Source organism: Bos mutus, chromosome 11 (assembly GCF_027580195.1).
Source record: "Bos mutus isolate GX-2022 chromosome 11, NWIPB_WYAK_1.1, whole genome shotgun sequence".
NCBI classification, from domain to species: Eukaryota; Metazoa; Chordata; class Mammalia; order Artiodactyla; family Bovidae; genus Bos; species Bos mutus.
The window spans coordinates 95,082,149-95,109,400 of NC_091627.1; the positions used below are offsets into that span (position 1 = coordinate 95,082,149).

Genomic DNA, 27,252 nt, shown 5'->3' on the forward strand with positions numbered 1-27,252 from the left:
TACTGTACTTCATTGACTCTGCTGCTGCTGCTTCTAAGTCGCTTCAGTCGTGTCCGACTCTGTTCGACCCTACAGACAGCAGCCCACCAGGCTCCCGCGTCCCTGGGATTCTCCAGGCAAGAACACTGGAATGGGTTGCCATTTCCTCCTCCAATGCATGAAAGTGAAAGGTGAAAGTGAAGTTGCTCAGTTATGTTCAACTCATAGCGACCCCATGGACTGCAGCCCACCAGGCTCCTCCGTCCATGGGATTTTCCAGGCAAGAGTACTGAATGGGGTGCCATTGCCTTCTCCTCATTGACTCTAAGACATCATTTATCCTAAGATATACTAATTGTGCCACTAAGAAAGAAAATTATGGCATAATACCATGATGTCCATCAGTTAAAAGATTCACCCCATTTAAGAGATGATAATATGTGATAAAATAACCTTTTGGAATCAAGAAAATATGGCAAGTAAAAATGTACACTGTAGGCAAATGAAAGGCCAGTGCATCTTTAGTGGATCAAGAAGGGTACGAGGTAAGAGGGGCGACCAGGTAAGCACTGATGTTTAAAGTTTTATAATGGAATAGCTATGCTTCATTTATATGGCAATGTCATTTGGGATATAAATTAAGCTGCAGAATGCTACTAGGTAGCAATAATAGAGTTATAAAATTGACATACAGATTGTCTGCTACTTACAATGAGGTTATGTCCCAATAAACCCATTATAAGTTGAAATTATCACTGTCAAAACTGCATTTAATATTAATACATCAAACCTACCGAACATCATAGCTTAGCCTGGCCCATCTTAAAAGGGCACAGAACACTTACATTAGCTTACAGTTGAGCAAAATTATCTAACACAGAGGCTATTTTATAATATAGTACTGAATATCTCATGTAATTCATTGCATACTGTACTGAAAGTGAAAAATATACTGGTTGTGTGGGTACAGAATGGTTCTAAGTATATTGGTGGTTCCCCCCTTGATCTCGTGGCTGACTGGGAACTGCGGCTCACTGTCTATCCAGCATCACGAGAGGGTATCAGACCATGCATTGCTAGCTAGGAAAAGATCAATATTCACAATTCAAAGTACAGTTTCTCTGGATGCATATCATTTTCATACCATCATCAAGTCTGTAAACTGTAAGCTGAGCCATTGTAAGTCAAGAACCATCTGTATTAAAGTTTATGCTTTTACCAACAGTCGAGTCCTTAAGTCTAATTCACAGTCTAATCACTCTGATTTTAGATACATTTCAAACATATTTGATTGTCTGCTATTCCATATCCAGAAAGATTAGAGGCAGTAGATTTTTTTAAAAATTATAATTGAGGAACAGAGGGGACTAAAGAAAGAAAAACCAAATGTAGAATCACTGTTAGCCAAAGACAGTATGTGAGAGCATAACAGTCGAGAAGTAAAAAAATGATAATAGGTTGATCTTTCATTGCTCAAAGAGTGCCTTGCTGAAGTGCAACCCACCAAGTCCCAGTGCCGAACCAGGTATGACCCCAGGCCCTGGGCACAAATTCCTGACACCCAAGGCTCTCCACCCCAAGTCAGAATCCCCTACATCCGTGTCCCCTCACCCTGTGGGGTCATGACCCAGATCCTTGGAGCAGGGTCCTGCCTTTGAGTGCCGGCCACAGCATCTCCCAGAACCATGCACACACAGCAAACCTAAGACTTGTTTGTTTGTTTGTTTGTTTGTTTGTTTATAGGAGGCGGCCGTCACCTGGCTCGCACTCCCGGAAGACTCGCGGCCCCGCGGATCGTCGGTCTCGGGGATCCCAGCGCCCGGCGGAGCGCGAGGCCGCTTGGGACCACTCAGCGAGGTGGCACCGCCCCTCCACGCGACCAGCTGTTTGTTTTTTTTAAACTAAGATGTCTTCATACAATTCTTATAAATAAAGAAAAAGATCCCCCGCCTGATGAACAGCCTGGGCTGAAAACACTGATCTAAGACATTAAAGGACAGTGTAAACAGCAGGCACTAGAACCAGCAGTCTACATTCCTGTGCCTACTGAATGTGTGACCCAGGGCAAATTGCTTTGCCTCCATGCCTCAGTTTTTCCATCAAACCATAGGTTGTTGTAAGGACGATGCTTTATGCTCCCAGCAGCAGGCATTTCCCTTTGGGTAGACAGCTAAATCTATGCTTTCCAGCCTCCCCACGGTCAGGTGGGCTCACACGACCAGATGCCAGCTGATGGGCTGTAGGTAGAAATGGAGTTCGCCATTTCCAGGCTTGGCCCCAAAGCCTCCCACAGAGGAGCCATTGGAGGACAGTGGGGCCCTAGAAGACAGGAAAGCTATAAGGTGAAAGGAGCCTGGCTCCTGGACATCGGCATGTGCTGAGTCCCTGTGTGGCACTGGACTCTGACATGAGTGAGAAACAGACCTTACTGTCTAAGGCCCCTAAATCCAGGGGGTTTTGTTACAGCACTTGGCTTACACTGATATACTTGGCCCATAGATCATGCTCCATAAATGTCTAACATAAAGGGGAAGTCAGTCAAATGAGCAGTATTTTTCAAAGAACTTAATTATTTCTCAATAAATTCATCTCTTTGTTTCATTCCTACAACATGAGTAGACTACATCACACAAAGCAACTCATCTGAGAGACTAAATGACTCTGCTGTGGTTCCAGAGGCCTGGTGGCAGGACGAAGATGGAGGCCTCCTGGCCTCCAGACTCGTGTGCCCCCTGTTCTCTGGAGCAGACTGACGTCTGGCCTGGCCAGGGTGACAGCCAGACCTGAGGCATGAGAAGAGGAAGAGGACCTCGGCTGACATCACCTGAGGTCCCAGAACCTCCCTTTGCTGCTGGGCAGCAGATGCACTTCCCCAGCACCTGTTCCTTCTCCCCCTCCCCGGGAAGACTAGCCAAGGAACACTTGCTACCCACGGCTGCATCTGAGTCCCTCAAGTTCAAGGGCTGCCTCCTCTACCCCCACCCAGCAATGGGAGACTCAGGCAGGTGCTGGCTTAGCAGCAAAGGCAGAAGTTCAGCAGGAATGTCAGCAGGTAAGCCCAGGAGGCCCGAGCTCACAGACATGTTCCCTCCCCACAATGACACCCACACACACGGTGTGGGCAGGCTAGTGCCACAGATAAGAGGCAATGGACCTGTTATCTATTTGAATCTCACAATCAGAAAACTGTTTCCATAAGACAGATGAGAAAAGCGAAGCTCAGCCACACCCAAGTTCTCACAGGTGGAGCCAGAACTTCAGGTTATGATCTGTGACTTAGATTCCTTCATTCATCTTCATGCATTCATTCACATTTAGTGAACAAGTGCTATGTGTCAAGCATCTTTCTGAGGGTATTGTACATATTAACTTATTAATCTTCTCAACAACCCTATGCAGCAGGGAGTAGTGTATCTCCCATTTTACAGATGTGGAAACTGAGGCACTGAGAGGTTCAGTGATTTGCCCAAAGTCCCACAGTAGCACTGGGATTTGAACCCAGGCCGTCTGGTTCCATAATCCCACCCAAATCCCTATGCACGCATCTCTAAATGCTGGCACACCAGTTCACACTGTTCTGTCCCTTAAGGCATCTAGTATAATCTGGAGATCTTTCCACATCAGAGCATGGAGAGCAGTCTTATTCTTCCTAACAGAAACATTGAATGAACATATAAACTTCACCCTATTCAGTTCAGTTCAGTTCAGTTGCTCAATTGTGTTCGACTCTTTGCAACCCCATGGACTGCAGCATGCCAGGCCTCCCTGTCCATCACCAACTCCCAGAGCTTGCTGAAACTCATGTCCATTGAGTCAATGACACCATCAAACCATCTCATCCTCTGTCGTCCCTTTCTCCTCCTGCCTTCAATCTTTCCCAGCATCAGGGTCTTTTCCAATGAGTCAGTTCTTTGCATCAGGTGGCCAAAGTATCGGAGCTTCAACTTCAGCATCAGTCCTTCCAATGAATATTCCTTTAGGATTGACTGGTTTGATCTCCTTGCAGTCCAAAGGACTTTCCAGAGTCTTCTCCAACATCACAGTTCAAAAACATTAATTCTTCTGTGCTTAGCTTTCTTTACGGTCCAACTCTTACATCCATACATGACTACTGGAAAAACCATAGTTTGACGATATGGACTTTTGTCAGCAAAGTAATGTCTCTGCTTTTTAATATGCTGTCTAGGTTGGTCATAGCTTTTCTTTCAATGAGCAAGCGTCTTATAATTTCATGGCTGCAGGCATCATCTGCAGTGATTTTGGAGCCCAAGAAAATAAAGTCTGTCACTGTTTCCATTGTTGCCCATCTATTTGCCATGAAATGATGGGAGCGGATGCCATGATCTTTGTTTTTGAATGTTGAGGTTTTTTTTGTTTTTTTTTTTTATTAGACATTTTTTTCTTTTTTTTTTTTTTTCTAAATCTAATTTTATTTTATTTTTAAACTTTACATAATTGTATTAGTTTTGCCAAATATCAAAATGAATCCGCCACAGGTATACATGTGTTCCCCATCCTGAACCCTCCTCCCGCCTCCCTCCCCATACCATCCCTCTGGGTCATCCCAGTGCACTAGCCACAAGCATCCAGTATCAGGCATCGAACCTGGACTGGCATCTCGTTTCATACATGATATTTTACATGTTTCAATGCCATTCTCCCAAATCTTCCCACCCTCTCCCTCTCCCATAGAGTCCATAAGACTGTTCTATACATCAGTGTCTCTTTTGCTGTCTCGTATACAGGGTTACTGTTACCATCTTTCTAAATTCCATATATATGCGTTAGTATACTATATTGGTGTTTTTCCTTCTGGCTTACTTCACTCTGTATAATAGGCTCCAGTTTCATCCACCTCATTAGAACTGATTCAAATGTATTCTTTTTAATGGCTGAGTAATACTCCATTGTGTATATGTACCATAGCTTTCTTATCCATTCATCTGCTGATGGACATCTAGGTTGCTTCAATGTCCTGGCTATTATAAACAGTGCTGCGATGAACATTGGGGTACACGTGTCTCTTTCCCTTCTAGTTTCCACAGTGTGTATGTTGAGTTTTAAGCCAGCTTTTTCACTCTCCTTTTTCACTTTCATCAAAGGCTCTTCAGTTCCTCTTCACTTTCTGCCATAAGGTTGGTGTCATCTGCATATCTGAGGTTATTGATATTTCTCCCAGCAATCTTGATTCCAGCTTGTGCTTCATCCAGCTCAACACTTCGCATGATGTACTCTGCACATAAGTTAAATAAGCAGGGTGACAATATACAGCCTTGACATACTCCTTTCCCAATTTTGAACTAGTCCATCGTTCCATGTCTGCTTCTAGCTGTTGCTTCTTGACCTGCATACTAGACTTTTAAACTATTTCCAATCTTTCATTGTGGTAAAATATAAATAATAAAATGTACCATTTAACCATTTTTAAGTGGAAGTTCAGTGGCATTAAGTACATTCACATTGTTGTACAGCCATCACCACCATCCATCTCCAGAATTTTTTCACCTTCCTCAACTGAATCTCTGTACCCAGTGTGTACTAATTCCCAAATCCTCCTCCCCTCAGGTCCAGGGAACTACCATTCTACTCTCTTGCCTCTTTAAATTTAACCACTCTAGGTATTTCATATAAGTAGAATCATACAACATTTGTCCTTCTGTGACTGTCTCATCTTGTGCTATTATGACCCTACTCCAGTGAATGTCCCTGGAGTTACCACCATTATATCAATAATATTTAAAGGAAAAGCATGAATGCATGCAGATATCTCTGGCAGGATACAGAAGAAACTGGTCCTTACTCTAGGGAGAAGTGGGGAATTGGCAGACAGGGAAAGGGAAACATTGTGTGCTCTATTTTCTTTTGATGCCTTCAGCATTCAGTAGATTGTTCATGTGTTGGCAATTTACTCACTAAGCTGTATTCAACTCTTGTGACCCCATGAACTCTTGCGACCCCACGAACTGCAGCCTGCCAGGCTCCTCTCTCTGTCCATGGGATTCTCTGGGCAAGAATACTGGTGTGGGTTGCCATTTCCTCCTCCAGGGGATCTTCCCAACCCAGGGATCAAATTTAGGTCTCCTGCATTGCAGGCAGATTCTTTACCGATTGAGCTACGAGGGAAGCCCTTGTTCATGTGTTACCTACCCAAAAATAATTCTTAAAAATTTGAGAGTAAGCATTAGAAAAATAGACATAACATGCACAACTTTTCAGCTCTTACAGTCCTCTATGGCATAGACTGTTAATGGTCCAACAAAACCTATGTCCTTTTCTGCCATAGTAATAGAAAGGTAGAGGGCAGGTGGCTGACCTGCTGCACTACATTTCCCAGCCTCCTTTGCAGGGCAGGTGGTTGGCCTGCTGTACTACATTTCCCAGCCTCCTTTGCAATTAGGCTTATCCTTGTGACTGAGTCCCTTAGTGGCATCTGAGAGGAGGTGAGATGTGCCTTTCCCTAGCTAGCTCCTCCCAACCTATACTTTCTATCACCTGCCTGTGAGCCAGAACAACAATGTGGCTGCAGCCCAGCGTGGGCCAGGCAGAGGGAAGAACCCAAGGAGATGGTGGAGAAACATGATGGAAGGAGCCTGGGTTCCTGATTGACCCTGTGGAGCAGAGCCACCTGCCCACCTGGAACTTGAACTATGACACGGGCAAGAGATAAACATCTATCTTGTTTGAGCTGGTGTGTTTTGAGGTCATTTCATTACAGCAGTTAGTATAACCTTAACCAAAGTAACCCATCTGGGGTTTGGGGAAAGTGCTTCCCACGCTGTCAGGGAAGCCTCGCCACAGGAGAGAGGAAGGGATGAACACCGAGTCATGTTGAGGTTCTTCTCATGGCATCTGGAAGTGCTCCCACCTCAGGAGGTTTTGGGGTGAGAAGGGAGGGACAGCTCCATCTTAAATTAACTTCCTAGTCATGACCCGACCTCATTTGGGCTCATCCCATCTCCAGGCTGCACCAACAACAGTCAGGGTCACAGATCTCGGGCCTGGCTCAGCCACTAACTTGCCTGGTCTTCCTGTGCAAGTCACCTCACTCCCTAGAATTACATTGTTTTGTTTTTTTAATTAATGAGACAGGAGATGGAAGCCAGTCTCTCCAAGGTCCCTTCCCATCTAATGATGTCAATTCTGGCTTTCAGAGAGCCCAGAACAAGGACTCAGGCCTGATTTTTTGAGTCTGGGTTTTTCCCTGCGACATGCTGGGCCCATGAGTTGAATGATGGATACAGAAATGGCAGCAGATATCACCCACAAGCCAAGAGCTGGTTGATAATTTGAAGTTTAATGAGCCAACCCTGCAAACAGGTTACAAGCAAGGAAACCCTGGAATGTAAAGCACTTGATGGAGGCCAAGGAGACATGGTGGGCAGTCCATCCACACTGAGAATCTAGAACAGGGAGCCCCCTGCGTCTTCTTGTCGATCCACTGCAGCAGCTCCATTTTAAGCTACAATTCCTCAGTGTGACCTGGTCTCCTTTGAGCTCAGTCATCTCCCTCTGTGTTTCTGGCTGAACATTAAAATGCATAGCCCCAATCCCTTGGTATTTACTGGTGCAGCAACAACCAGTGTGGATGTGAGACTTTCGACCTTTCTTGATTTCTCAGCTTGCAGAATGAGGACACAGAGGATGTGGGGAAACAGCCTGGGAGAAAGGTTGCTGGAACAATGCAGACGTTTGCTGATTTCAGAAATGGCCTAAATCTCAGCTGAGTTGCCATTTGACCTTATCAGGAACCCAGTGCAGAGGCCAAGCGAGGGACAGAGGGTGGGCCCCAAACATCTTCAGGGGGAGAAGCCCCTCCTTCTCAGGGCAGAGACCTCCTATGCTCAGACCTCAGATGGAGGAGTCACTGCCAAGGCCTTGTCCCCAGTCTGACTCCTTCCCCTTCCCCTCTCCTCTTTCCAAGCTGCTTCTCCAAACCTCTGAAGCAGCAACAACAGAGCCTATTTAAAACAACCTCTAGAAGGTAATTAAACAGAGCCTGAAAGGGATCCTTCTATAAGGCAGAGGATGCCTTCATGACACAATAAGAAATCTTCTTAATTCATCATTTGGGCCAATCCTATTACTTCTCACCATTAACTTTGTTGCCATGGTTACTCCCAGGTAATATGTACAAATGCAAATCTACGTGGGGCAAAAGATGGGCCAATTCTACAGATGAAAGGAGACAAATATCCCCCCTCACTCTGCTACACAACACACATGAGCAGTCATGACTTCCATGTACACACAGCTTCTCTCTATTAAGAGGCTGGAGCCTCTAGTCAAACCCTCTTTTGTGAATTGGAATTACAGATCTCCCACTTGCTAGCCATGTGACTTGGGGCAATTTACTTGGAGATGCGGGTTCAAGCCCTGGGTCAGGAAGATCCCCTGGAGAAGGAAATGGCAACCCACTCCAGTATTCTTGCCTGGGAAATCCCATAAACAGAGGAGCCTGGCGAGCTACAGTCCATGCAGTCACAAGAGTTGGACACAACTTAGGGACTAAACAACAACTTAATTTTTTGAGCCTCCATTTCCTCATTTGTAATATAGGAATATGAATACTTACTTTCATGCTTATTGTGATAATTAAAAACAATTCATTTATCCAACAAATATTTATTGAGCACATATTATGTGCTGGGCACCACTCTAGGCACTAAGAATATATCAAAAAAAAAAAAAAACAAACACGAAATCTCTGGTTTTGTGGAGCTTACATGATTGTGGAGACAAACAATAAACAAAAAAATAATAAAAAGTAAATTTGCTCATATGTGAGAAGGATGAGTGCTTCAAGAAACACGGGAAAGTAGAACAGAGTAAGGATAGGGAGAGTGTGCTGGCAGCAAGGATGGATTTTTAAAAATTTATTGTAGTGGGGTCCTCACGAAAGGAGGGGGTGAAGGATGGAGAACATTCAGGAACACGATGACATGACCAGGGTCACAGCTTCTGTCACAGTGGGGACAGAAAAGAAAAGGCTAGGCTGGAGCTGGGCTGGAAGAGGGGAGGGAGAGACACAGGCTGCATCCTCCACCCCCAGAAGCGCCTCTACTCCTTGGATCCCTTCGCTGGCATTTGGGGCTGGGTAATTCTTTGTCGTGGGCGCTGTCCTGTGCGCTGTAGGCTGGAGTTGGGCTCCCTAAAATTCCATCTCTTGTCCTGCCTCTGGTTCTAGTGGCTCCTTCTTTTGCTCCCCCAACTTTTCTTTCCCTGGACAGATTCTCAAGTAAATGATGTTTAGTAAGGGGGTCAGGGTAGTTTTCATTGAGATGGCTTTAGAGAAAATACCTGAAGGAGGAAGTAAGCCATGCAGATACCTGGTAGGAGATTTTTCTGTCCAGCAGAACAGCCAGTGCAAAGGCCCTGAGGCAGAGTGGGCCTCCCAGCCTATCTGAGGGACAGCAAGGAGGCCTGTGTGACTGACTTGGGCTGAATGAGGGAAAGAGCAGTAAGAAATAAGATCAGAGAGGAATTGGGGCTTTGCAGTTTGTGCTGAGGACTGTGGCTTTTACTCTGAGTTTTTACTATAGAGTGGTCCTTAACAGGAGGGCAGTTTTCCACCCAGGGGCCATTGGGAAATGTCTCGTTGTCATGAATTGGGAAGGAATGCCATTAGCACACGGTGGGTAGACCAGGGGTGTTGCTATACGTCCTACAGTGCACAGGGCAGCCCCCACGACAAAGAATTACCCAGCCCCAAATGCCAATCGTGCTGAGTCTGAGAAACCCTGGGGCAACAAACCCTGGAGCAGTTTCACAGGTCAGTCTGAGTGCTGTACTGGGAATGGGCAGAGGGAGCCCAGGTAGAACAGGAAGACCACCCAGGAGGCCACTGCAAGACCCAGCCTGGAGATGCTATACAGCACCCAGTACCACAAATGTAGTATCATACAAATGCTTCAGCTAATACTGATCACTTGCCTGTTTTGTGCTAATAATAAGGGTCAGCTTGTAGCTGCCCCAGAGGTGCTGGGTGCTGATCAGGATCCCAGAGGCCAGGGGTCAGGGCAAGTGGGGGGTGGGGGGCGGTGTCAGTCAAGCTTCTGATAGACAATCCTGCTGATACCCAGAGAAGATTCAGGGTGCAAGTATTTTTAACTCTCTGGTATCTTCTCTGCTATTTTCAGCAAAACCCAAACACAGCTGACCCCATTTCTGCTCTGCCAGGGGAGGAGACCAACAGGATCTCTCACATCTCAGCTGCCCTTTCGCCTTGGCAGGCTGCAGGCAGAACCCATCCTTCATGGGACCCCTGGGCAACCACTGTGCTGGGTGCTGAGTAGGCACCAAGTAAGGCGGGCTGGTTCCCAGCCTCTGGGGGTGTGGAATGATGGACCAGAACCGCTGCTCAGAAGCCGACAGTGGCTCCCTGCCCCCTCATTTCCGACCACCCCCGCCGCTCCCAAGCTGTTTTCCTTTCAGCACTTTTCCCTCCCCATATACCTGGTACAGGAGGATCCAACCACAGTTCCACTGTCCTGCTCCCGTCTTACTCCAGGACAACACAACCAGCATCTCTTCTGGGTTCCAGAAACTTTCACAATCTGGCCTGAAACTTCCCAACTTCCTCTCTCACCTTCTGTCCCTCTCTCATCACGCACTCTCTCTCCCTCTCTCTCCACTCTACTTCCCAGCCTTCGTCTGCAACTTACAGGAAGACCCTCTCATGCCTTGGGTCTCTCTACATTCTACGTCCAAATGCTTGTGTCCTCCACGAAGCCTTTCCTCAGCACCTGTGTTCTCAGGAGTCTCTCGCCGCTGAATTCCTACTACCGCAGCCTAAATCCTGCCTCTAGCCACCCCCTTAAGTGTGCGCCTGCGTGGGAGCTGGCTGCGTGAGGGCAGGAGCCTCCCAGTGCCCACCTACCACTGCACCTCTCATGTACCAGGTGCTCCACAGATGCCCACGGCCTGGCCTGACAGGGTTAACTGCACAGTGTGACTGGGGCTAAGAGACCTGCACACATGCCAAGCCCCTCTGATGGCACTTCTACCCCACCCACCCACTCTGCCTGTTAGCACACACATTCCACTCCAGAGTATTACCTTCCCTTCCAAATCTATCTTCAGACAGTGAGTGAAAAATGGGCATTAGATCTTCCAGGTCCAGTGTCCTTGTCCCACCACACATTAGTTATGTAACCTGAGATAAGTTTTGTAATCTCTCTGAGCCTCAGTTTTCTTGCCTGTAAAATGGGATCAATATAGGCATCAACCAAACAGGGCTTCTGTGAAGATTAATTGAGAGAATACATATAAAGTGCAAATATTTAGCATGGCTCCTGGCCTTTGGTGAGCTCACAGTGAGTGGTGACTCATTACCATGGGGGTCTTCCATATTGAACCCCACCCATCTCCATCCATACCAAACCATCCCAGCAAAGCCCCAGCCTACAAAAAGCACACAGCACAGCAGTCAGAAACTTAGCTGCCTGGGCTTATGTTTTCGCTCTCATCTATGGCTTTGTTGTTTAACTGATAGCTGCAATCTTTATTAGGGTTCCTAGTATATCAAATATATACCTGTCAAGCCCAAAGAGTAAATTGTACTTATTTTTATTTCACTGTTAGGACTAACTTTTCACTGGTACAGCAACCTTTCAACAAGTTAACAGTCTCTGGAGGAGATATCAGCCACCCACTAACCCAGGTCATCAGGTGTGAATAAACTCTCAATCTGCTTGTAGCCCCCTGGTGGGATATTGTAACTGGAGGGCAGATTAGGTAACAAATTAGTTCATAAGATACCCAGTGGTGCCCAGACATTGCGTCAGGCCCATAGGCATCAGCACACAGCCACAGGCTTCTGAGTCACATGCCACCAAAATGACATCAGGGGAGGCACAGAGCCCAAAAGCACACAGGCTGTCCAGACCGAGGTCAAGAACCATCCCAGCCTCTTCAGACAGCACCGGCATGACCTTTGAGCAGGGCAAGCCTGAACCAGGGATGGGGACTTTGTGAATTTCTGATCCCTGAAGCTCCCCAGATCCTGAGCTGGTATGTCACTACCTGCTCTTGCTGTGGCCGTGGAGGCTGGTGGGGGCCAGGGCTCTGTAGACAAGGTCCAGGAGGTACTGGGAGAGCTGCAGCAGAGCCCAATCCTGATGTCTGGGGAGCCAGGAGGGTGCGGGGATGGGGGCTGAGCCGTGGACTCACACTGGCCTCCAGAGGGACGCCGCAGGCATCACCAACTGGAGCCAGAACGGGGAGGAGCGGCTAGTGCAGGTCCCCCCACCCTCCCCAGCTAGTGCAGGTCCCCCCACCCTCCCCCAGCTAGTGCAGGACCCCCCACCTTCCCCAGCTAGTGCAGGTCCCCCCACCCTCCCCAGCTAGTGCAGGTCCCCCCACCCTCCCCCAGCTAGTGCAGGTCCCCCCACCCTCCCCCAGCTAGTGCAGGTCCCCCCACCCTCCCCCAGCTAGTGCAGGACCCCCCACCTTCCCCCAGCTAGTGCAGGTCCCCCACCCTCCCCAGCTAGTGCAGGTCCCCACCCTCCCCAGCTAGTGCAGGTCCCCACCCTCCCCAGCTAGTGCAGGACCCCACCCTCCCCAGCTAGTGCAGGTCCCCACCCTCCCCAGCTAGTGCAGGTCCCCACCCTCCCCAGCTAGTACAGGTCCCCACCCTCCCCAGCTAGTGCAGGTCCCCCACCCTCCCCAGCTAGTGCAGGTCCCCCCACCCTCCCCAGCTAGTGCAGGTCCCCACCTTCCCCAGCTAGTGCAGGGTCCCACCCTCCCCCAGCTAGTGCAGGTCCCCCACCCCCCCAGCTAGTGCAGGGTCCCCACCCTCCCCAGCTGTGCAGGTCCCCCCACCTTCCCCCAGCTAGTGCAGGGCCCCACCCTCCCCAGCTAGTGCAGGACCCCACCCTCCCCAGCTAGTGCAGGTCCCCCACCCTCCCCAGCTAGTGCAGGTCCTCCACCCTCCCCAGCTAGTGCAGGACCCCACCTTCCCCAGCTAGTGCAGGGTCCCCACCTTCCCCAGCTAGTGCAGGGTCCCCACCCTCCCCAGCGAGTGCAGGGTCCCCCCAACCTCCCCAGCTAGTGCAGGACCCCACCTTCCCCCAGCTAGTACAGGGTCCCCCAACCTCCCCCAGCTAGTGCAGGGTCCCCCAACCTCCCCAGCTAGTGCAGGACCCCCACCTTCCTCCAGCTAGTGCAGGGTCCCCCCAACCTCCCCCAGCTAGTGCAGGGTCCCCCCAACCTCCCCCAGCTAGTGCAGGGTCCCCCCACCTTCCCCCAGCTAGTGCAGGGTCCCCCCACCCTCCGGGCTTCCCAGCTGCCTGGAGGCACATGAGAGCTTTCGGGATAGAAAACAAAGCGGGCCCAGAAAACAGGACAGGCAGCTTTAAGCTTCTGAAGGGAACAAAGAGAGGAAACATGGCCTCATTTCCCAACTCTTGAAAACTGGAAAGAGTCCCAAGAGGAAAAGCCAGGCTGGAGGGGAGCTTGGGCTGAGAGCAGACACAAGGGCAGGAAAGGCCTGGAGGCTGGACTCCTCTGGTCCATGAGGAGCTGCCAGGGTCCGAGGACCGGCCCCCCACCCTAGAGAGGGGCATGTCAGGTCACACCAGCGGGATCCTCGGTGCCACAGCCAGAGGGCAGCACTTCGCTCAGGAATAAGGACATCCGGCCCTGCCCTGTCTGCTGATGGCTGCTCCCAACCAACTCAGCAGGCAACACAGGCTCCTGAAGATAGACCTTGCGTAGCCAGCACTGCAACATCATGCGTCACTTCAGGGGCCCCACACAAGGGCATCTGGCCAAGGAGCTGCCTCTCTTGGCACCTTTGCCCCCTCTCCATGTGGCAGGCTGCTGTCCAGCACATTGGCCTGTCCCTTCCTCTAGGGGCCATCTTCCTCTAGGGGCCGTTCTCTCTGTGCTCAGGATGTTTTTCCTCCGCCCCTTCCCAGCGCCCCCTCCTCACTAATCCTTGGTCATCCCTCAGTCTCAGGTGAGAAATCTCTTCCAGACTCCCTGCTTCTGGTCAGGTGACTCCTCTGCTCTCCCACGGCATCATGTATTTTCACTGTCGTGGCCTGGATTCTGGGGTGTCCCGGGGGCAGGACCCTCCTCCAGCCTCTCCCCTGCTCTCCCCCAGCTCCTAGCACCAACACTGGCCTGGAGATGCTCCGTAAATACATAGCAAAATAAACTGGATTGGGGAGGGCTGATGGCTTAGCCACCTGGCCCAGGGAACACCCAGCCAGGGACCAGCGGGTCGCGTGGACTTTGTGCCTAAAGGTGTGAAAAGGCAGGGCGGTGCCTCACAGTCACCAACAGAACAGAAGAGACTACAGCACAGGAAAATGTGTTTCTGGATGGAAAATAAGCAGAGTTTTAGGAACTGATCCAGCAGAGAGGAGGAAACCATCCCTCAATGCCTGCAGAAGCCACACTTGAGAAGCCAGGCCATCACCCCCAGGATGCCAGCGAAGTTCAGGACTTGGAGGGCCCAGGCACCCCAGGAACAAAGGGCTAATCATAGGGCTAAACAGAGGGACTTGGTTGAAAATCTGAATTCAAAGCAGTAGGACCCCTCGGCCTTCTCCACACAGCAAGGGGGCTCTCACCACCCTCGTCTGTGTCTCCCAAACACTGGAAGGTTATCAACCTTCTAGAGAAATGGAATCCAAGTGACTCCAAACTTGGGAACACTAGCCCAGTGGAAAGAGGGAGCTGCTGCTGCTAAGTTGCTTCACTTGTGTCCGACTCTGTGCGACCCCATAGACGACAGGCCACCATGCTCCCCCGTCCCTGGGATTCTCCAGGCAAGAACACTGGAGTGGGTTGCCATTGCCTTCTCCAACGCATGAAAGTGAAAAGTGAAAGGGAAGTTGCTCAGTCGTGTCCGACTCTTAGCGACCCCATGGACTACAGCCTACCAGGCTCCTCCATCCATGGGATTTTCCAGGCAAGAGTACTGGAGTGGGGTGCCACTGCCTTCTCTGGAAAGGGGGAGCAGGTGAGGCTAAAAGCAGAGAAATCAATGAAAATCTGCAAAGTGAATACTGGGGCTTCAGCCTTGCTCCTCTAGTTGGCTTCCAGAATGCAGAGGTGAGAAGATACTGTATTTACAAAATAGGAAGAGGATCCTGCTGAAAGGACTAAAGAAAAGAAACAACCAAATAGCTCTCAGAAATTAAAATTTGTACTAGCTGAAGTTAAAAATCCGATAGACACGTTGAAAATAAACTGAAGGAAATTTCCTGTAAATCCAGACAGAAGGAAAAAGTGAAAGAATAAAAGAGAAGAAAAGGATAAGAAAATCTGAGTATCAATCTAAGATGTTGAATATTTGACTAATAGGAATTCCAGAATGAGAAGAAATTATCAAAGAAATAGTATAAGAAAAATTGCCAGAACTGAGAGACAGGAGTCTTCAGATTGAAAGAGGTCACCAGAAACCCAAAATAATAAATTTTAAAAGACATAGCATTGTGGAATTTCAGAAATAAACCATATACATAGAGAGGAGATCCTAAACATTCCCAAAGAGAGAAAACAGGTCACTTGCAAAGAATCAGGAATAAAACAGCACTGGATTTTTCAAAAGCTAGACTAGAAGCCAGAAGAGCAATGTCTTCAAAATTCTAAAGGAAAATGTTGTCAACCTAAAAATTGGAATTTTCTCCTCAGCCAAACTGTCAGTTAAAGCTGAGTACAGAATTACAATTACAAATTACATTTTTTTCAGATATAAAAGGACTCCAAATTTTCTTTCCACTTACCCTTTTTCAGGGAGCTACCAGAAGAGGTCTTCCACTGAAATGAAGGTGTACACCAAGAGGAGCTGAGGGAGCTGCGCCCCAGAATTGAAAATTTCAGGGGAAAATATGGAAGTGAAAAGGGCTTCCCTTGTAGCTCAGCTGGTACATAATCTGCCTGCCGTGCAGGAGACCTGGGTTCAATTCCTGGGTTGGGAGATCCCCTGGAGAAGGAAATGGCAACCACTCCAATATTCAGGCTCCTCTGGCCATGGGAAATCCCATGAGACTGGCTGGCTACAGTCCATGGGGTCACAGAGTTACATACAACTGAGCAAGTAAACCACCACCACCATTAAAAATATCAAAAAGCTGCTAGAAGATACAGTAAGAATTAGAGATGGTACAAAGAAAACTCTGTCAGGGAGAAAAATGAGGTAATTATTAAATCCAGATAAAACATAAAGTCAAAAAGGAGAGGAAACATAATCATATACAACAAAGTTGTAGTATTGCTCATATAATTGTCATAACGTGAATATTGAATATCCATAGACCCCAAAACTATGATAACTATTTTGGGAGGGTGATGAGGGTAGGGGAGAGAAATGTGTTTATGGAGGTAAATAATAAGAGAGATGGATCCTCAACTACCACACAAAAGAACTAGTTGAGAAATAGCAGTACAGATACGCTTAGTTTGAAATACAGATTTCTATCTGAAGAAACAGCTAACAGCATTTGCTTCTGGGGAAGAGAAATGGGAACTGGGGAGAGATGGGGCAATACACTATTTTTCCTCACAAGTGTTTTCGTGCTATTTGACTTTTTGAACTTTGAAAAAAAAAAACCTGTGAGATTAATTTTTAATAGCTTTTAAAATAAAGCTTATGAACAAAAAGAAAAACTTCAGCACATTAACCATCTGTCTCTACAATCACTAGAGCTGCCCTATACTACATCTCCCTACCTTCCCCCCAAATCAGACAAAACCATCAACTTTTCAATTAGCTCTAGTTCAAGTTTCTACATGATATTAACAAAACAGAAATTGCAGTGTCTTAGCCTAATTCCATGGAGAAGGCAATGGCACCCCACTCCAGTGTTCTTGCCTGGAGAATCCCAGGGACGGGGGAGCCTGGTGGGCTGCCGTCTATGGGGTTGCACAGGGTCGGACACGACTGAAGCAACTTAGCAGCAGCAGCAGCAGCCTAATTCCACACTGTCTCCTCCATGTTTCTCATCCTCAGTCTAAACTTCCGGATAGTGGTATGCTGGTGAGTATTTTTGAGAAAAAAGTCCTGATTTATAGTATCTATCAATTTCCATGGTGTAAATTCTCACATTGTGGCTGATTTCAAGTCATCACTGCAGTGTCACTGAATGTGGAATTGGGAAAAGATGCACATGTCAGCGCCAGCAAATTATTGCCTTAGGTTTCTCTAGTCTTAGCAGCCTCCATACTTCCCACCAGAGCAGCTTACAGGAGGGCCCTGAGTATCCCCTCCAAAACCCACAAGTCCACAGGAGATGTAGCAGCAGTAAAAGTGGATTCTGGGGGGAAGAGAAGCGGTTCTGGCTGCAGGGCAGGGATAGCGAATTTGCCACCTTCCTTCCCCGCCACCATTCCCCCACCCCACCTCCAGCAGAGTTACCTGCTCATTGGTAACCCCTGGGCGCAGGGTCCCATGCTTATAGTCTTCCAGCAGTTGCACAGCCTCTCTGAGACGTCTCTGCAGGCAAAGAAAAGGGACACTGAGGGGCACAGATCCAGGGCTCCAGCAACACTTTCCCTTGCAGGGGTGCATCAGTATTGACCCAGCACTGACCATCTTCACAGTGTGCAAGACCTGCCCTTCAGTTTATGGGACACACGCAAAACAATAAAGAGGACTATAGCCTAAACGTCCTTTCACAGGGCAATGGATAAACGTTTGCCATTTACCCAGTGTAATAATACTATACACATTATTCGGTGGTTTAAAAAGTAAAGTAGATCTCCATGGCCATATCTCCAAGGTATTTTTTTAAGTGTGAAAGAAATTGCAGAGGCGTATGATGCCATTCATTGTACCAAACAAACAACACACACAGAAAACAGTTTTTCCTATGAGAATATTTATGTGAGTAAATGTATCAAAAAAGCTCTAAAAGGAGACCCGTCAAACTAGTGACAGAGGTTACCTTGAGGTAGGAGGAAAGAGTTCAGATTTGGCAAGTGGCGTTGGAAGAAATTTTAGTCTTAATTGTAATATTGAAAGTTTTTATAAAGAGAACATATTTATGTAATACTTATATAATTTCTTCTCAACATTTGAAAAACACTAGCAGAGATTTACATACTCAAATACATATGGCTACAGTAACTGATGGGGAAAAAATAAAAGAGAATAGAATTGTATGATTTTTAAAATCTTAAAAACTAGAGACAGCAACACTGAGAGAAGGCAGTCTTTGTCCACCGAAAAGACTTGTATAAGAATATTCATCGTGGCACTCTGCAAATAGGCCCAAACTGCAAACAACTCAAATGTCAGTTGACAGACTGGGTAAGTATACGCACACAATGAAATATTACACAGCATTTAAAATGCAAACTACAGATATGTTACAATCGGATAAATCTTCTCAAGAATGGCACCCTGATATCTCTCACCCCATGTTCTTCTAGAACTTTCCCACATCCCCCATCCAGAGGTACAGTCTATGTCCCTCCACGTGATTCTCGGCAGGCCTTTGTGACTGCCTTAACAATAGAGTGTTGCCAAGGTGAGGTTGTGTGACCTCTGAGGCCAGGTCATGAAAATGCCTTGCATTTCTACCTGGCTCTCTTGGGATGGTTGCTTTCTTGAAACTTAGCCATCACATTGTAAGGAAGCCCAAGTAGCCTATGAAGCGACCCATGTGGATTAAGAACTGAGGGCCTGGCCCACAGCTCCAGCTAAGTGACCAGCTAATGGTCAGCAACAATTGGCCCTCCATGGAAGTGAGCCATCTTGAAACGGACCTTCCCCACCCCCGTCAAGCTGCCTTAGCCAAGGCTGCGAGACAAACCATCCTCTCTAAGTCCTGTCAAAACTGAAGGTCAGTGAGCAAAAGAATTACCTGTTGTTATTTCAGGCCATTAAATTTTAGGGTGATTTGTTACATGATAATAGAAGGCCAATTCACACAATGATGAGCAAAAAAGGCAGATGCAAAAAGTATATATAAATTTCAAAAACAGGTCAAACACACCTATGGTGGTAGACGTCATTATGGTATTACCTTTGTGAAGGTGGGTGGGGGTGTTGACTTGGAGAGGGCATGAGGAACCCTCTGGAATAATGGAAATGCTCAATGTTTTGATCTGACTGGTAGTTACACAGTATAAACATGTGTCAAAATCCATTAGGCCATACACTTTGGATTTATGTATTTTGCTGTATGTATGGTATATCCTTTTTTTAAAAAAAATCAATAATAAATAGACAACAGTGAGAGAAGGCAGCCTATGTCCAGGTCAGATGAGGAACGGTCATCAGGGATGCTCATGATGAGGGAAGAAACCCAGGGAAGCCACCCTGTTCCACTTTGACCAAGGGACAAAGTTGGCTAAGGATGGGAGTGCAGAGAGACCTCCACAGAAGCCCCTGGTCCAGAGGCAGGATGCAGCTCCAGGGCGGGTTGCCCCATGGGGTGTCTTCTGAGCAGGCTGACAGTGGTCGCATAGGATGGGAAAGGAACAGCCACCTCCCGCACTAAAACAGCAGGACTAACCCCAGCCCAGACAAGCCAATTGGGCTGTCAGGAGGCCAGGAGAACTTCTTACTTGGGACAGCCCGACTGCTGTAAAGTACTGCCTCTTCCCTTTCAAATATATGTCTATCAATTTCTGAATTCCAGAGTCCTTCCCCAGAATCTCTTTGCTTTCAAAGTAGAGACAACTTTGAGTTGGTGTTTTTTCCAGGTGTAATCCACTCTGTTTAGAAAAAATGTCAGAAAAATCGAAAGCACTCACAAAAATGTTGTAATCACCTGTAAACATACCACAGAGATAACCACTGCAAAAGTTATTATTTTCCTTCTAGACTTAATACATTTGCTTTTCATGTTGGTTGATTGCTCTAACTTGCTTAAGTTCAACAGAAAGTGAGCAGTTCAGTATTTGAGGCCAGAGTTTAGTTAGACCCTTGCTAACTAGTCTCTGCAACTGCCCCCCAAATCCTCCTGGTGATACGACAAGCTGCCCGCTCCAAGCCTGCTTCCTGCCAGCCTCAGCCTTGGCCCCACAATAAGTGCTCTACTTTCCACCCTGAATGGTGAATGACCCCGTGTTCTCATTATGTTCCCACTCCAGGGATTCAGTTCCTCTAACAACCTGGCCAGATTCCATCTCATTCCACACAGTCATCAAAGGGAGGCCTCTTGCCACAGGATTAAGTTCCAAAGAGCCCTGATCTTGGCGCTCATTGAGAAAGAACCAAATCCAAAGCTTCCGGAGATAGGCCTGCTAATGCAGGACTGGGACAAGCTAGCATGTGCTTGTCTGCCTCTGGGCCTTGCTAAGCCTCAGCTTGGCCTCCTAGCTCAGAGACTGAGGGATAGCGCTCCCAGCGCCTCTGTGGGACAGGAAAGGCCTCGGGCCTTGCCTTGAGAGGTCCCTGAGGGCTGGCTGTTCTGGGAGCTGGACTTCTCACAGCAGAGAAGGGAGCCATTTTCAGGGAGCCTTGAGGGATAGGAGGAGAGTCTCTCTGCTTGAAGTCCTCCTCTCACCCCGACGCATTACACACTTGACAGAAAAGCCCTGGGCACTTGAAGGATGGGGAAAGCAGGAGGCCAGTGGCAGGGTGAAATTTGCAGGAAGTCTTTTCAGTCAGGAACAAACAGGCAGCTACGCCCTGAATGCTAAGATGGTGAGGGGCCCAGCCGGCCTGGAGACAAGGCTGCAGGCCCTATTCTGGAGCCCTGGGCTTGGGGATGGACAGCCCAGGTTGCTGCTTCCCAGGCTCCATCACCTGCCTGCCAGAAACTGTCGCAGCAAGACTCTCTTCTTGTATCTGATGGGCATGATCTCCAGAAAGTCTCTCTGGAGACAGGCATCTGGGAGGTCTGCTCCAGGGCAGAGAATTTGAACAGAGGTCCCGCCCCGAAGCCCCAGGGGGAGGAAGGAAGCCAAAGGGCAGTCCTGCAGTGTTAGGGTGGTGGCAGAGCGGGCAGGAGACCCTGGCAGACAGGAATGAGGATGTTGGAACACAGGACGGAAAGGCACAAAATGGGAAGATGAGGAAAGTCATCAGAAGCAAAGCTAATCTCTTTGGAGGGAAGAGGTATACCTTAGCCAACCCCCAAACTAAATGCACACAGTATAATCCATGCCTGGCTAGGGAGCATGTCTAAATGATTTGAATATTTTATTTATTATAATGTTTAATATGTTAAGATATACAATGGGCGTGACAGCAGTGGGCCAGGAGGTGAGGATTACCCAGAAACATTTCACCCCTACTTGTGATAAAGGCCACCCACTTTTCCTGCAGGCCCTCACCCCTGATCTTTCCTATACCACCCCACCACCCTGGGTTGTCTGTCCCCACCCATGTCCATCCTTCAAGGCACAGGGCCATATTAAGGAATCTTCCAGAAAAGTTCCCTCTGCCCTCTGAACACTCAGAGAGCATTTGGTTTGCACCTCTTTGAGGTCCATGGTCACTCACCACCACGTGCCCCTGTTACCTGTCAGAGACTGCAGGGTGCAGGGAGCAGAAGACTGCTGTAGGTTATGTTGGCTGAAACGCAGGGCACTCCTACCCCAGTCCATCACCAACACGGGGCCACACATAATGAGCACTGATAAATATGAGGCTGCTGGGAGGAGAGGTGAAGGGTATAATCAGGGTTAGGGACCAGGCTCCAAAGCAGCAGGCCAGAGGCCCTTGAGAGGTATGCTGGTTCTACGGAATCGTGGGATTCCAAGAGACCATGCCCTGTTCACACAGGATGTGGATGACAGTACCCCTCTGTGAGTGTCTACTGAACCACGTGGACATTCCTTTCTCTGAGATAGCTGGGGTCCGAGCAGGAAGGGCATTTCAATGCCCAGGGTCACAGAGTGGGTGGGTGTCATCTAGGAATCTCAAGTCCCTGCATTCCCAGCTCTGGGCCATTTCCATGAGACATGAGCATGGAAGAGCCTCCTGTCCTCCAGATGGTCAGTAATTGAAAGAGGGGTGGTCTCCCAGAGAAACCATAGAAATGCTTGCATCCTGAAAAGCCGATGTCAATGGTGGCCAGGTACCCCACATAAGAAAGGGAAGGGCCTTCTTTATTCTCATTCAAAGGCAAGCCCAGTTGCTGCTGCGTGTTTAGCAAAAGTGGGTACAATTGAAACCTGGACATTTCAGGCAATCAAAATTTGGGAGTCCCACTTAAAATAGGGGGTGGGGGAGAAGGGAGGAAGGGAAGGAGAGAAGGAGAGAGAGGAAGAGGGAGAAAGGAAGGAAGGAAGGAAAAGAAAGAGAAAGGAAAAAGAAGCGTCAATGGTCAGGGTGAAAATGAATGTGGGGAGCGGGGTTGGTGTGCATGAGGGAACGGAGCTGGCGGTAGGGACGGGGGCAAGGCCTGCCTTGATCGCTCAGTATCCAATTGCTCTCACCTGGGCCAGTCTTGAATCAGCCAAAGGCAGGGCTGTGCATTCTTACCTTGCCTGCCACATCTTCAACCATTCCTTTCTGGATCCCGGATGGTGGGATTTGGGGGCCAAGGCTTTGTGCAGGCAGAGTCTCAAGCCCTTCTCTCATCCTCCCTTGGCCTTCCTAAGCCCTTCTTGTTCCTTCCCAGCAATCCTGGGACCCACAGGGTTATCTGTGCTGAGACTGTTTCCTAGCTCAACCACAAGCTACCTCTGGGAGGCCCAAGAGAAGGGGAAACCAGGCACACGTTTCCCTGTGGCCAACCTCTGGCCACCTTCAGGACACTGAATGTGAGTTAATTCTGACAGCATGACAGGTGGTATAGCCCTTTAGAAAGTAAATCTGTCCAGCTATGCCTAAGAACTTTAAAAACAATCGTGGTCTACATCCTGGATACCCTACTTTTGGGAATATTTTTCTAAAAGAATAAATTTATCAGAAATGAAAAATAATTTGCCTAAAACTATTTTTGGCAGGAAAGAAAAAGGTAGGAAACAACCTATCTGTTAGACCTAAAAGCCTAACAGAGATGGATATTTATACTAAAAGACTTGACTTCCTAAAATTATAAAGACTTGGAAATAAATGAAAAAAGCAAATAAAAAGTCTATGTTCAATGTAATAAGCATGACAAAAATGTATACAGATGGGCAAAAATCTGAAGTGTGTAAGGGTACTGAAATTTGGAAATTTTAAAATTTAAAATTAGACTACCTGATGCTGTCTAGAATGCATTTAAATGGATAGTCTTACTACTATTGACAGCATAAACTGATAGTCTTGGTACAGATTGGTACAATTTGCAGGGCAATTTGGCAATATATATCAAAAGCCTTAAAATGCCTTTCATTCAGAAATTCCACTTCTAGGAATTTACCCCAAGGAAATAAAGAGAAATATGGGGAGATATATGTACAAGGATATTTATCGCCATATTATTTATATTGGCAAAAGACTTGAAACTACCCAAATGGTCAATAGAGAAGATGATTAAGTTTTAGAATAATCACCTGATGGATTACTATGTAGTTATTAAACACACTTTGAAATAACATTTAATGACAAGGAAAAATGCTCAAGATATGCTATATGGAAAAAACAATATATATCATGTATACATATGTCACATATGATTTTAAATATATATTTACATATATATATATACACAATACATACAGAGAGAGATCTTCCTTGACTTACTATGGGGTTCATCCTATCATAAAAATGTCACTTTAAGTGAAAATATCACATCTTAGGTTGAAAATACATTTAACACACCTAACCTACTGAATATCATGGCTTAGCCTGGCCTTCCTACACGTGCTCAGAACACTAACATTAGCCTACAGTTGGGGAAAATCATCTAATGCAGAGGCTATTTTCTAATAAAATGTTGACTACCTCATGAAATTCATTGACTACTATACTGAAAGTGAAAAACAGCATAGTTGTGCGGGTGTAGAATGGTTCTAAGTGTATCGGTGGTTCCCGTGTGTGATCACGGGGCTGACTGGGACCTGTGGCTGTCGTGGCCCAGCATCGCAAGAGAGTATTGTACTGTGTGCATATCACTAGCCCAGGAGATAATCAAAATCCACAACTGGAACCATGACTCCTACTGAGCATACTTTCACACCATCATAAAGCCCATAAATCGTAGACTTAAGTCAGGGACCGTGGATATAGAGAGAGAGAGTAAGACACAGATACAGATATATATATGTACACATTATACACACCACCCTAATTTTGTACAGATACATACACTAGAATGATAATTGTGATTATTTCTTGCAGGAGAGATAATGAGCAGCTTTTATTTTCTTTTTTAGACTTTCATATGTTCCAGTATTTAGAGATTACTACCAGAATCACAAAACATCAAGAGGCACATAATGTCAATTGTTTTCATTGGTCACCTGGTTGAAGGAGTGTTCTCCAAGCTCACCACCGTAAAAGTACCTTTTCCCTTAGTAATTGCTAAGCAACATTTGGAGGCGATACTTACCTGAAAGACTAAGAATATCCTGTTTTACAACAACATTTTATTCCATGCAAATAGCATCTGTTAATGATCCTGGTTGAAATCAGTTATTTCACTGAGGACTGCTGCTGCTCCTGCGGCTAAGTCACTTCAGTCGTGTCCAACTGTGTGCGACCCCATAGACGGCAGCCCACCAGGCTCCTCTGTCCCTGGGATTCTTCAGGCAAGAACACTGGAGTGGGTTGCCATTTCCTTCTCCAATGCATGAAAGTGAAAAGTGAAAGTGAAGTCACTCAGTCGTGCCCAACTCTTAGCGACCCCATGGACTGGAGCCTACCTGGCTCCTCCATCCATGGGGTTTTCCAGGCAAGAGTACTGGAGTGGGGTGCCATTGCCTTCTCTGTCACTGAGGACTACATAATGTTTATTTCCTTCAACATTTATTAGCTGACATTCTTCTGAGAATAAGAGCTTCCCTCTCTCATATTTTTAGTTTTACTATGGACTCATGGATTCTTTTTATTATTCAATGTATTATAATCCATTGTTTTTCTTCTTAATGTTCAAATTGTCCCAAATGTGGCTAGTGGGACTCAGCCACTTCCTGTTCCTGTGTCTCCATCATTCTAGAAACATTTTCTTACTTTCTGTAGCAATGCTCTTTGCCTCAGGTGTGGATTTGGCAAACTCTCCAAGAAGCCCTGGGTGCTTTTAGTAAGTGATGGCATTTAGGAACGAAGATCTGAGTGCCAAGTATGTCCCCTGTTACTGGGGTGTCATTGTTTCTAGGCCCTTTCAGTGATCAAAGTCAGAAAACTGAGAAATATAAATGTAAGTATATGAATGTATATGTGCATAAATCATGAGTTCACATTGATTCCTCCAATTCAAATACAACATAATGTAGTTTTTTTCTTTTCCCCTACTTCATATTTGTATCTCCCTACTCCTGCGGAGAGAACCCTGGTTCCCAATATCAGCGTAATGATTTATTCTGTCCTATGATACACCCAAAACAGTCTCAGATTACTTCACAAATACTAGTAATGAGTTTCTGCTATTTGCACTGCTTCCGTTGGTTTTCCACGTCCTTCAGAATGATCATCTGCCAAACATTCATTCTCTTAAATAATTATTGAATTCAGAATAGCAAACCCCTTTCACATTAAGTTCATGATTTAAAGTAACTCAGATGTCAGCTGGTACGGCCTTTCCTTAGAGATCTAGATCTAATTCCAGGACCCACATGAAAGGATGAAGTTAGGGCTTCTGCCAGGTCCCAGGGGTTTCCTTCCTCAGGCCCAACTGTCCACCTACAGCACTGAGAGCAGACTCCCGGCCCCTCAAGAGCCCTTTAAAGAATGAATTCTTGCAGAGACTTCAGGAACCAGGCAGATTTTATGACAATACAATAGGAATGATGGTGGAAGGGACAGCACCTTTCACAGCATGCATGACCAACCTCTAAAGAGCCCCAGACACTGGCCTTTCCGTTCATCATGGTTACTTGCTCTCCTTCCCACTGTTTTCCCCTCATGTTCCTTCTTTCTCCTCCCTCTTAGGAGGATTGGAAAAGCACAACTCTTCCTCTTTTGTCAAACAGGCAACCTCCTTCCTCTCTGAAGCCTTGCTCAAGACATTCTTAGAACAAAGACAGCCTTCTTCCTAAGAGAAATTATGGTGAATAAAATTTGCTCCACCTCATTACACACACAAGGGCTGGAATCTTTTTAAAGCTTCGCCAGTTATAAATTACAAACGATAGCTGCAAAACTCTCTCAAGATGAGTCTATCCATTGACTCAGCTACTGCCCCTCAGAACTGGGTCATCAGAAGCCTCCAGATGCACAGCATCTTTCCACCGCAGGAAACTCTGGCTTCCAGAGCCACCTCTCATGTCCTCCATTCTCCTCTCACACAGGTGAGCTGGCCTGTCCAGATCTCCTCTGCCTGGGCAGCCATCACCCCACGCTCCCTCCCAGGATGCAGCCTAGGAGTGTTCCAGGACACTCTGGGAGAGAGACAGTGCTTTGTGGGCATAAGCCATGGTCTTGGGCTGAGCCCAGCAGCAGGGGAAATCTGGCCCTCCTGATAGCACCACAGTTGTCGGGGAGGGGCTCAGGTAAGAGATTCTTTCCTCTTCCTGCTCCTAATCTCCATCACTTCCAGGCAAATGGCCTTGCCAAGCTACCTGCCTGGATTGGAACTAGGGAGGGACGGAAGGGCCCACTCATGGCCCTTTTGGATTTTTTAGGGCCTAGAAGATCTTCTATGGGCAGAAAATTTCCACAAGGCAAGTAGTACTGGAAACAGTCCCCAACTGGGATGCAGTAGGAAAAGGTGTAGATCTTTTCCAGAAAGCCTATCGGCATCCTTGATGAAGAGAAGAAACAGAAATTTGAAAAATATTTTTAACTGATTGTTGCATCAGTTATTTTCTGGTCATTAAATAGTTAACAGTCTTTGACATTTCAATTAATGGTAAAAAAAAAAAAAAAAAGATAAGACTTTTAAATTTACTCACAGGGAAATAGGCAAAGGATGGCTTAGTAATGTACAAAGATGCTGAGGTCTTTCCAAATGCAAGAGTGGAAGAAAAAATGTGGCACAGGAAGATAGCAGCAACATGAAATGGTCTGGGGACGAGAGGAGTGTGGCCTAGAGAGGAGGAGCTGTGAGCCCCCAGCACAAGCGGTGTGCTGCCCAGCTGCCCCCAAAGCACCTGCCTGCTCGTGGTAACTGGGGGGGGCACTGATACACGTCCAGACCGCCCAGGACTCCCTCCACCATCTCTCAATGTGCTGCCTTCAAGTTCACCATCAGCATCTCCATCTTTTGAAATAAGCGTTTGTCTCCACCACCTCCTCCATCAAGCAGGAAGCATTTATGTTGGGATTTTTGTCACAAT

The 27,252-nt window shown here is 47.0% G+C and overlaps 1 protein-coding gene across 3 annotated transcripts in view; it reads right to left on the reverse strand.

The window, feature by feature from the left end:
• The window catches only part of SFXN5 (sideroflexin 5), a 130,357-nt gene that overhangs the window by 90,060 nt on the left and 13,045 nt on the right, over nt 1-27,252 (reverse strand). For all 3 annotated transcript variants that reach the window (XM_070379804.1, XM_005901331.3, XM_070379805.1), the window contains exon 3: nt 17,345-17,422. In XM_070379804.1, coding sequence (XP_070235905.1) covers nt 17,345-17,422 — 78 coding nt within the window. The remainder of the gene's footprint in view (nt 1-17,344; nt 17,423-27,252) is intronic.